We start from the raw sequence: 11,144 nt of genomic DNA, 5'->3' as shown, positions 1-11,144 counted from the left end.
GGTCTTGTATGTAGCAAATCCTATCTAAATATTAGCTATTCTTAGTGGGAGAGGGCAATACAGAATTTTAAAAACTATTTTAAATTCAGTTGGTGTTTGTGGGAACAGGGTCACGGGTGAGGATCCCGGTAATTCAGCCATTTACCCCCATCTCTAAGAACGACAAAGCTGGAGTCAGAACGTGAGTTCTAATTTTGGGGTCCTGGCCGTTTTCCTCGTAGGTGACCTTGGACAAGTCACCTTCACTTCTCCGCGGCTCAGTTTCTTCACCTAGGCAATAGCTGTATAACAGCCCACCTGCCCCCGGCCAAACTGCTGGGTCAAGGAAACGCTTCAGAAACGCTCACAAAAGGGCGGCAAAAACGTCTGTCAGGGTCACGTCTTCGGAGCCTGCTCGGCGCCCGCCGGCCCCAGGTGGCTGGACCGAAGGGCGGCCGCGCCCCCCAGCCCCCGCCAGTGCTCCCGCCCCGCCGCAGGAACAATAGCTCCCCCGGAGGCGGCGCCGGCCGCGGGCGGGGGCGGGGCTGCGGGCGCGGGCGCCAGGGGTGTGCGCGGGGCGGGGTCGCAGCCACCCCTCCCGCCGGCGGCTCTGTCACGCGCCCCGCACCGGGCGGGCCGGGGTCTTTGTGACGCGGCGGCGACGGCCGCGGACACAAAGGGAAAGCGAGGAGTCGAGCGCGGGGCTGGGCCTGCCCCTGCCCCGCGACCCCCGCCCGCCGCGCGCGCGCGCCCGCTCGTTCCCCGGCATCGGTCTCCCCGCGCGGGCTCGCCCGCTCGCGCGCACTCGCCCCGACCCTCCGACTCCGTCCCGAGCGCGGCTGGCCCGGGCCTGGCGGGCGCTGCGGGTGGGGCGGGGATGCTGAGGGGCCGCTCCCCGGCGCAGCGGCGCGGCTGCTAGGAGGCGCCGAGGCAGCGGCGGGGCTCCCGGCGCGCGGCTGGATGCCCCGGGCCTGCGGCTCCCTGCGCTTCCCGCCGTCCAGGGGCGCCAGCCATGGGCGCCGTGGCCGCTGAGGCGCCGCTCCGGCTGCCGGCCGCGCCTCCGCTCGCCTACTGCTGCTACACGTCGGTGATTCTGCTCTTCGCCTTCTCTCTGCCCGGGAGCCGCGCGTCCAACCAGCTCCCGGGTGGCGGCGGCGGCGGCGGCGGAGGAGACTGTCCCGGCGGCAAAGGCAAGAGCATCAACTGCTCAGGTAGGACCGGCCGGAGCGCGCCTCTGCGGCCCCTCCTTCCTTCCGCCCCCGCGCCTCCTCCCGCCCGGTCCCCGCGACGCGACCCCGCCAGGCCGGGGCGTGCGGGTCCGGGAGCCGGGCCGAGGATGAGCGAGGGCACCGGGCGGGGCGCGAGCGCGCGATGCGGGCTTGGGGACCCGCGTGGGGCCGGGGAGTGGCCGTGCGTGCGTCCGTGTGTGCCAAGTGGCTGGGCGCGGGCGGCCGGGCGTGTGGGGAAGGGATGAGGCCGGGTCGGCAAGTGGGAGGCAGCCGGCTGGGGCTCCCGGTGTGGTCGTGGGTGTGCACGCGGGAGCGCATGTTTGTGTTGTGAAGGCTCAGGGGAGGGAGGGGGGCGGCCCCAGGCAGGGCTTTTCTGTGTGCTTGTGTGACGATGAGGGGCCAGGGGAGTGACCGTGCGCTGGGGAGGTTCCTTCTTCGGGGGCACTGGGGTCTCTAAGGGGTCCTGTGGGAAAGAGGAGCGGCTGGCCCAGAGGTCGCAGATCGGCCATGGAGCGTGACTGTGTGTGTCTTTTGGGTTGAGAGGTGGGCGCTCCGGGCTCAGAGTGACCGCGGGTCTGTGGATAGGAGCAGAGAAAGTCCTGGGGCCATGGAAGTGACCCTCTGTTGTATGCGTTGTGCTGGGTGAAGCCAGGGGCTCAGGGATGTGCCGGGGTATACATTGAGGAGGAAGGAAGCGGGTCCTGGAGTAAACCCCATGTGTGTGGATTCAGAGGGAGGTTAGCTAGGGAATCATCATGCTGTGTAGGATGTGGGTAACAGAAAGAGGTAATTGGGTCCCCGGGAGTGCGTCTGTGTAGAAAGGTGTGCCCCGGGTTAAGGTGGTGTGTGAAGAGGGAACCGGTTCCGAGGGAATGGTCCTGTGCGTGCGTGCAGGAGGGCTTGGAGATTGGCAGCTGCGGGAGCAAGGGAGTGACCTCTCCCCTCTCTCCAAGGCCGTCTGCCCCCCCACAGCTGTTGCAAACAAAGAGCTTGCTGGGGCTGTAATGGACGAGACTGGGGAGGAGGGGATCCTGGCAGTAAAGTTCCCTCTTCCTTTCACGACGGGTCCCAGAGGAGCCCTGGGGCAAGGAGAGGCTTCCAGGTCTCATTTAGGGGTCCGTAGGTCCTCCTGGAACTGGCCTGGCAGATGCTGGTGATCATAAGCCACAGCCTGGCTAACTTGCCCTTCTATCAGTTCTCATTTTCCACTTGTTCTTTAAATCAAGGGTGGGAGAAGAGGCATGGAGGTCGGGGGTGGGGCTGAAGAGAGATTGGAAATCAGTTCACAGAGAATCCTTTGGTTAGCCTGCCAGACAACCTTTGTACCCAAAGGTCTCTTGAAAGGGGCATTGTTCCTGGGGGAGTGAGGGAGCAACTGGGCCTCGGCACAGATGTTTATGCTACCCTAAATCAAAAAAACCTTTGGCTTGCTGTTTAGGTTTGAAGGTCTGAAATCTTTTAGTAATTTTCATAATGGCATATTTTATGATGGGGGAGGGGTTATGAGCACAGTAAACAATAGCATGTCCATTAAAAGCTTTTCCATCCATGTAATAACTTTTTCTTTATTTTTCTAATGTTAAGTAGAATATGGGATAATGCTTTAATATATAAGCACACTTTAATGGTTAAGAATAAAAGTCATTAGTATGTTAGCATGCCCTTTTGTAACAAATATTGGCTATCAAACTTCTAAGTGATCACACCATGTCAAAATATTTTATGGGATAATGTGCTGTGGTTATTTGTTCTTGCTGAGCTAATTTGTCCTTAGCAAAATAAAGTGTGTATTGATGGATGTTTTCTGGGTATGCTTGCTAACTCTGGTGGATAGTACAAGTTTTAAAAAAAAGACATAGAGGGCTGAAAACCCACATGGTGTGGAAAAAAGGAATGATTTGGGGATTGTGGCCCTTGCTATGCAACTATATGATTTGGAGCAAGTTACTTAATTTTCTTAAGTTACTCTTGTTAAAGGGATTTGGATTTAATAGTATCTGAGCCTTATTTAAAGGGTATATTGATATTTTGATATGTATACCAGTAAATTAAGCTTATTAAATAAAATGTTTCTAATGCTAAGATATACTTGAATAACTCTGGGTCTAAAACTGAGAGTTCTAACTAAATGGTATTTGTAGATTCTTGTCCTAATTGTTCCTAGGATGAAGATCTGGGAGTAATTCATATGGAAAATAAATTTTTTAGAGTTGATTAATTAGAGAGCTGTAGTACTGCAGTTTGGACATTTGTTGTTGCCATTTAGTTGCTCAGTCTTGTCTCTTCTGTGACCCCATGGACTGTAGCCTGCCAGGTGCCTCAGTCCATGGGATTTCCCAGGCAAGAATACTGGAGTGGGTTGCTATTTCCTTCTCTACGGGATCTTCCTGACCCAGGGATCAAACCAGTGTCTCCTTCATTGGCAGGTGGATTTTTTCCCCACTGAACCACCAGGGAAGTCAAGTTTAGACATACAGTTCAGTTCAGTTGCTCAGTCGTGTCTGACTCTTTGCAGCTCTGGACTGCAGCACGCCAGACATCCCTGTCCATCACTAACCCCCAGAGTTTACTCAAACTCATGTCCATTGAGTTGGTGATGCCATACAACCATCTCATCCTCTGTTGTCCCCTTCTTCTCCAGTCTTCAATCTTTCCCAGCATCAGGGTCTTTTCAAATGAGTCCCTTCTTCACATCAGGTGGCCAGAGTATTGGAGTTTCAGCTTCAGTATCAGTCCTTCCAATATTCAGGACCGATTTTCTTTAGGATGGACTGGTTGGATCTCCTTGCAGTTCAAGGGACTGTTAAGAGTCTTCTCCAACACCACAATTCAAAAGCATCAATTCTTTGGCACTCAGCTTTCTTTATAATCCAACTCTCATATCCATACATGACTACTGAAAAAACCATAGCTTTGAAAAGATAGACCTTTGTTGGAAAAGTAATGTGTCTGCTTTTTAGCATTCTGTCTAGATTGGTCATAACTTTTCTTCCAAGGAGCAAGTATCTTTTAATTTCATGGCTGCAGTCACCTCTGCAGTGATTTTGGAGCCCCCCAAAATAAAGTCTGTCACTGTTACCACTCAAACTACTGCACAGTTGCACTCATCTCACACGCTAGCAAAGTAATGCTCAAAATTCTCCAAGCCAGGCTTCAACAGTATGTGAACCCTGAACTTCCAGATGTTCAAGCTGGATTTAGAAAAGGCAGAGGAATCAGAAACCAAATTTCCAATATCCGTTGGATCATAGAAAAAGCAAGAGAGTTCCAGAAAAATATCTACGTCTGCTTTATTGTCTATGCCAAAGCCTTTGACTATGTGGATCACAACAAACTGTTGAAAATCCTAAAAGAGGTGGGAATACCAGACCACCTGACCTGCCTCCCGAGAAATCTGTATGCAGGTCAGGAAGCAACAGTTAGAACTGGACATGGGAAAACAGACTGGTTCCAAATGGGAAAAGGAATACGTCAACGCTGTATATTGCCACTCTGCTTATGTAACTTCTATGCAGAGTATATCATGAGAAATGCTGGACTGGATGAAGCACAAGCTGGAATCAAGATTGCCAGGAGAAATATCAATAACCTCAGATATCAGATGACACCACCCTTATGGGAGAAAGTGAAAAAGAACTAAAGAGCCTCTTGATGAAAGTGAAAGATGAAAGTGAAAAAGTTGGCTTAAAACTCAACATTCAGAAAACTAAGATCGTGGCATCTGGTCCCATCACTTCATGGCAAATAGATGGGGAAACAGTGGAAACAGAGACTCTATTTTTTTGGGCTCCAAGATCACTGCAGATGGTGACTGCAGCCATGAAATTAACAGGCACTTACTTGCTCCTTGGAGGAAAAGTTATGACCAACCTAGACAACATGCTAAAAACTGGAGACATTACTTTACCTTTGTTGGTAAAGCTATGGCTTTTCCAGTAGTCATGTATGATGTGAGAGTTGGACTATAAAGAAAGCTGAGTGCTGAAGGATTGATGCTTTTGAACTGTGGTGTTGGAGAAGACTCTTAAGAGCCCCTTGGATAGCAAGGAGATCCAACCAGTCCATTCTAAAGAAAATCAGCCCTGAATATTCATTGAAGGCCTGATGCTGAAGCTGAAACTCCAATACTTTGGCCACTTGATGTGAAGAAAGGACTCATTTGAAAAGACCCTGATGCTGGGAAAGATTGAAGGTGGGAGAAGAAGGGGACAACAGAGGATGAGATGGTTTTATGGCATCACTGACTCAATGGACATGAGTTTGAGTAAACTCTGGGAGTTGATGATGGACAGGGAGGCCTCTCATGCTGCAGTCCATGGGGTTGCAAAGAGCTGGATACGACTAAGCGACTGAACTGAAGTGATGGGACCAGGTTCCATGATCTTAGTTTTCTGAATGTTGCGTTTTAACCCAACATTTTCACTCTCCTTTTTCACTTTCATCAAGGGGCTGTTTAGTTCTTCTTTGCTTTCTGCCATAAGGGTGGTGTCATCTGCATAAGGGTCATCTGCATATCTGAGGTTATTGATATTTCTCCCAGCGATCTTGATTCCAGCTTGTGCTTCATCCAGTGTAGCATTTCTCATGATGTATGCATCTATTAATGCAGCTTGAGATTGTGTATTGATTTTTTTAAAAATAGCTTTATTACCCGGCATTTCCCACATAAACTGGTTTACTCCTCTACATGTTTGAGTTTTAAAATTTAAATACTGGCCTTGACTATCTGTTAATTTTCATTTTGGGTTTTTGACCATTGTTTTAACCTATTCTGACCTTTCTGAAAACTGATTCTGTCAGGCTATGTGAGTTGGCTCACTCACAGCCCTGTGGCCCTTGTAAATGTGAGGAGAAAGTCTGCGGCTTCATTAAATTAATAGAAGTTGTTTAGATCATCGAAAAGTATGGAACTCTGTGATATTTTACTGTAGACTTCTTTCCAAATTGGTTGATGTTGATACATTAATCAGCCAGATGTTCAACCAGCTATGTATCTTCCTGATTGTATATAACAGATTTTTGAGCTTCTGCTGTTAACATTTTCCCAATTTGTTCACCGGTCTATCATTTAAAAGATTCTGTCAGATTGTCTTGTTAGAATCAGTATATATATATATATATATATATATATATATCTGTATCATCCCTTTTCCATTCTTAGTAGTCATATCAAAAAGCAAATGTCCTATAGTCTGCCTTAATCGAGAGCCCATGGTGGCTTTTTCTTTTCATTGTGTTACAAAGCTTATTGACCCATTCTAGAGTTTTTCGGTGGATATGTGGCAGCTTTACCTATGGATGTTTTTTCTGGGTTTGTTTTTTCTTTTTTGAAAATTGAGAATACATTCTTTCCTTTCTGGTCTTCTGGCATCTTGTCAAGATAGCTTAGATAATCAGTAGTCCGATCTTAAAGTTTTTTTTAGCATTATGGAATGTGATTTGTTTGGATCAGAAGCAGATTCCTTTGAACTAGCTCTCTATTCCATTAATGTCTGCTTTCCACGTCGCTTCCCTTAGATGTTAGCTCCATTTTATCAGGGTCTGCCTTCGCAGTTTTTGAAGGTCCTGTTCTTTGGTGAAGATTACTAAAGCAGAGAAGAAACTGAAAGGGTCTGCATGTCCCTGTCGCCTCTTGATGTTACAACATCTTTGCTAAGCAATGAGCCCTTTGTTTATCTCTTGTTCAAAACAAGCCCTTTAAAAAAAAAAAAAAAAAGTTGTTCTCTTGTCTAAGTTTTCTACTTGTTCTTGACTTTATACTTATCGATTGTTGTCTTGTTGTTTGTGCTTGCTATTTTTTAATAATTTTATTTATTGTTTTTATTTTTGGCCGCACTGGGTCTTGGCTGCTGCGCAGGCTTGTCTCTAGCTGCGGTGAGCTGTGGCTGCTCTGTTTGTGGTACATGGGCTTCTTACTGTGGCGACTTCTCTTGTTGCAGAGCGCAGGCTCTAAGCTGTGCAGGCTTCGGTCGTTGCAGCTCCCTGGGTCTAGCACAAATGCAGTAGTTGTGCTGCACGGCTTACTTGCTCCACAGCGTGTGGGATCTTCCCGGATCAGGGATTGAACCTGAGTTTCCTGTGTTAGCAGGCAGATTCTTTACCACTGAGCCACCAGGGAAGCCCTGTACTTATTATTTTTAAAAATCTACCTTACCAGAGAGGTTTCATGTTCATCCAAAGATGAAAATGTTTGGAAATACATGATTTATGTGAAGAAAAATTAACCTTGAGCCCAGGAGACCAGGTGGCCTTAGCCATGCTGCTTTTTTCTTTTTTCATTTGTAATGTGAAGATAATGATAACAGTGCTTTTTGGCTTTAGGGTGTTAGAGAAGAACAAATGAGGCTAAACATGTGAGACATTGCTATTTTAGGGAATGGGGTTAAAGAGAAAGGAAAACGTTTAAAGAGACCAGCAAGCTGCATTGGTGCAAGATGTAAGGTGGAGAATTTGAAATAGGTTTTTAAAATGTCACAGCAATCCAGATCCTCTGGATTGTGGTGTGGTTAAGAATGATATAAATGTATGATATAAACTTCATATTAAGAGAAGTTTCTCATTGAGAAATTAAGGAAATAATCCCATTTACCATCACATCAAAAAGAATAAAAATATCTAGGAATAAATCTACCTAAGGAGACAAAAGACCTGTATTCCAAAAACTCTAAGATGCTAATGAAAGAAATTGAAGATGGCACAGAGGGAAAGATAGATGGTGTTCTTGGGTTGGAAGAATCAATATTGTTAAAATGACCATACTACCCGAGGCAGTCTGCTGTCAAATTACCAATGGTATTTTTCACAGAAATGAAACAAAAATTAAAAAAATCTATATGCAAGGACTTCCCTCGTGGTCCAGTGGTTGGGAATCTGCCTGTCAATGCATGGGACACGTGTTTGATCCCTGGTCTGGGAACTAAAATCTCACATGCCTCAGGGCAGCTGAGCCCCTTGCACCTCAGACCCTGTGCACCACAACAGGAGAACCACTGCAGTGAGTAGCTTGTGCTCGCCCCAGCTAGAGCAAGCCCACGCACAGCAGTGAAGAGCAGTGTTACGAGGACAACCCAGCACGGCCAAAAATAAATAAATAAATACGTAAATAAATAGATGTTTAAAAAATTCTCTATAGAAACATAAAAAGCTCCCAATAGCCAAAACAATGTTTAGAAAAAACAGGGGTGGGGGTGGGGCTGGGGCTGGGGCTGGGGCGGGGTGGGGAGAAAACCAGCTCCCTGACTTCAGACTGTACTACAAAGCTACAGTAATCAAAACTGTATGTTACTGGCACAAAAACAGATATATAGATCCATGGGATAGGATAGAAAGCCCAGAAATAAACCCATACGCTTACGGTCAAATAATCTAGGACAAAGGAGGTGAGAATATACAGTGGAGAAAAGACAGTCATCTTCAGTAAGTGGTGCTGGGAAAACTGGACAGCAACATGTAAAAGAATGAAACTAGAGGGAATTTCCTGGTTTGTCCAGTGGTTAGGACTCAGCGCTTTAACTGCCAGGTTAATCCCAAGTCAGGGAACTAAGATCCTGCAAGCTACACAGTGCTGCAAAAAAAAAAAAAAAAAGAATGAAATTAGAACATTCTCTAATAACCATATACAAAAATAAAAATGGATTAAAGACCTAAATATAAGAGCAGATACTTGGATACTTATAGAGGAAAACATTGGCAGAACACTCTTTGAGATAAATTGAAGCAGTATTTTTTTTGATTCATCTCCTAGAGTAATGGAAATAAAGCAAAAATAAACAAATAAGTAAGTGCCTTGTTAGAGGCAATTCAGGATTTTGGGGAATAAAAAGTGAATTTTTTGTAATTGGTATAATATTTTGATCAGGACACGTCTAATTCCCTGGTATGTAATATGTGAGTGTTGAATCTTGATTGAGTACCCGCTTCAGTTCAGTTCAGTCGCTCACTCTTTGCGACCCCATGAATTGCAGCACGCCAGGCCTCCGCGTCCATCACCAAATCCCGGAGTTTACCCAGACTCACATGCATTGAGTCGGTGATGCCATCCAGCCATCTCATCCTCTGTCGTCCCCTTCTCCTGCTGCCCCCAATCCCTCCCAGCATCGAGTCAACACTTCGCATGAGGTGGCCAAAATATTGGAGTTTCAGCTTTAGAATCAGTCCTTCCAATGAACACCCAGGACTGACCTCCTTTAGGATAGACTGGTTGGATCTCCTTGCAGTCCAAGAGACTCTCAAGAGTCTTCTCCAACAGTTCAAAAGCATCAATTCTTCGGTGCTCAGCTTTCTTCACAGTCCAACTCTCACATCCATACATGACCACTGGAAAAACCATAGCCTTGACTAGATGGACCTTTGTTGGCAAAGTAACATCTCTGCTTTTTACTGTGCTGTCTAGGTTGGTTATAACTTTTCTTCCAAGGGGTAAGTGTCTTTTAATTTCATGGCTGCAATCACATCTGCAGTGATTTTGGAGCCCAGAAAAATAAAGTCAGCCATTGTTTCCACTGTTTCCCCATCTATTTGCCATGAAGTGATGGGACCGGATGCCATGATCTTCGTTTCCTGAATGTTGAGCTTTAAGCCAACTTTTTCAGTCTCCTCTTTCACTTTCATCAAGAGGCTTTTTTAGTTCCTCTTCACTTTCTGCCATAAGGGTGATGTTATCTGCGTATCTGAGATCATTGATATTTCTCCCGGCAATCTTGATTCCAGCTTGTGTTTCTTCCAGCCCAGCATTTCTCTTGATGTACTCTGCATATAAGTTAAATAAGCAGGAGCCTTGATGTACTCCTTTTCCTATTTGGAACCAGTCTGTTGTTCCATGTCCAGTTCTAACTGTTGCTTCCTGACCTGCATATAGGTTTCTCAAGATGCAGGTCAGGTGCTCTGGTATTCCCATCTCTTGAAGAATTTTCCAGTTTATTGTGATCCACACAGTCAAAGGCTTTGGCATAGTCAGTAAAGCAGAAATAGATGTTTTTCTGGAACTCTCTTGCTTTTTCCATGATCCAGCGGATGTTGGCAATTTGATCTCTGGTTCCTCTGCCAGAGGAACCAGCTTGAACATTCTAAAACCAGCTTGAACATCTGGAAGTTCACGGTTCACATATTGCTGAAGTCTGGCTTGGAGAATTTTGAGCATTACTTTACTAGTGTGTGAGATGAGTGCAGTTGTGTGTAGTTTGAGCATTCTCTGGCATTGCCTTTCTATGTTCTAATATACTAGCTATTAAGGGAAATATATTAGAGGTCATCCCTGCCTTCAAAGGCCTTATGTTCCAAAAGAAGTGGTTGGTTAACCTCTTAAAAATATATGCAGGAAATTTGTTTAGTACATCTGGGCTTTCTCCCCTTTTCCCCCACTCCCTCAATAATAAGCATTTATTGAACGCTGACAGCAGCAGCAGCAGCAGCAATGGAGTTTTTAAAAGGTGTACAGTTAAAGTGATTTTTAGTATAATTACAAAGTCATACAACCATCACCACTATCTAATTCCAGAACATTTCACTCCCCCCAAATCCTGTACTTATTAACAGTGATTCCATATTCCTCTTCACCCCGCCCCCTTCCCCCTTCCCCCCAGCCCTTAACAACTACTAATCTTTTTCCTGATGTTATGGATCTGCCTATTTCGAACATTGCATATAAAGGGCATCATATAGTATGTGGCCTTTTGTGATTGACTTCTTTCACTTAGCATGATTTTTTCAGGGGTCATCCATGTTATAGCATGTGTCAGAACTTTATTCTGATACATGCTGAGTAATACTCTGTAGTATGGATATATGTGGCACCTTTTTGCTTTTCCATCAGCTAATGGACGGTGGGCTGTTGCCACATTTTGGCTGTTACGAATAATGCTGCTATGAACATACATGTACAAGTTTTTTTGCGGACCTGTGTTTTCAATTCTCGTTTAACGTTTTGAGAAACTGGCA

The 11,144-nt window shown here is 46.1% G+C and overlaps 1 protein-coding gene across 1 annotated transcript in view; it reads left to right on the top strand.

The window, feature by feature from the left end:
* Positions 1 to 510: 510 nt before the first annotated feature.
* The window catches only part of TMEFF1 (transmembrane protein with EGF like and two follistatin like domains 1), a 102,750-nt gene continuing 92,116 nt past the window's right edge, over positions 511 to 11,144 (top strand). The window contains exon 1 of the mRNA XM_069575557.1: positions 511 to 1,190. Within this exon, the coding sequence (XP_069431658.1) occupies positions 992 to 1,190 (199 nt within the window). The 5' untranslated portion in view covers positions 511 to 991. The remainder of the gene's footprint in view (positions 1,191 to 11,144) is intronic.

Source organism: Ovis canadensis, chromosome 2, assembly GCF_042477335.2.
Source record: "Ovis canadensis isolate MfBH-ARS-UI-01 breed Bighorn chromosome 2, ARS-UI_OviCan_v2, whole genome shotgun sequence".
NCBI lineage: Eukaryota > Metazoa > Chordata > Mammalia > Artiodactyla > Bovidae > Ovis > Ovis canadensis.
The sequence above is the reverse complement of the archived record's forward strand: the minus strand, read 5'-3'. Positions and strand labels throughout refer to the sequence as shown.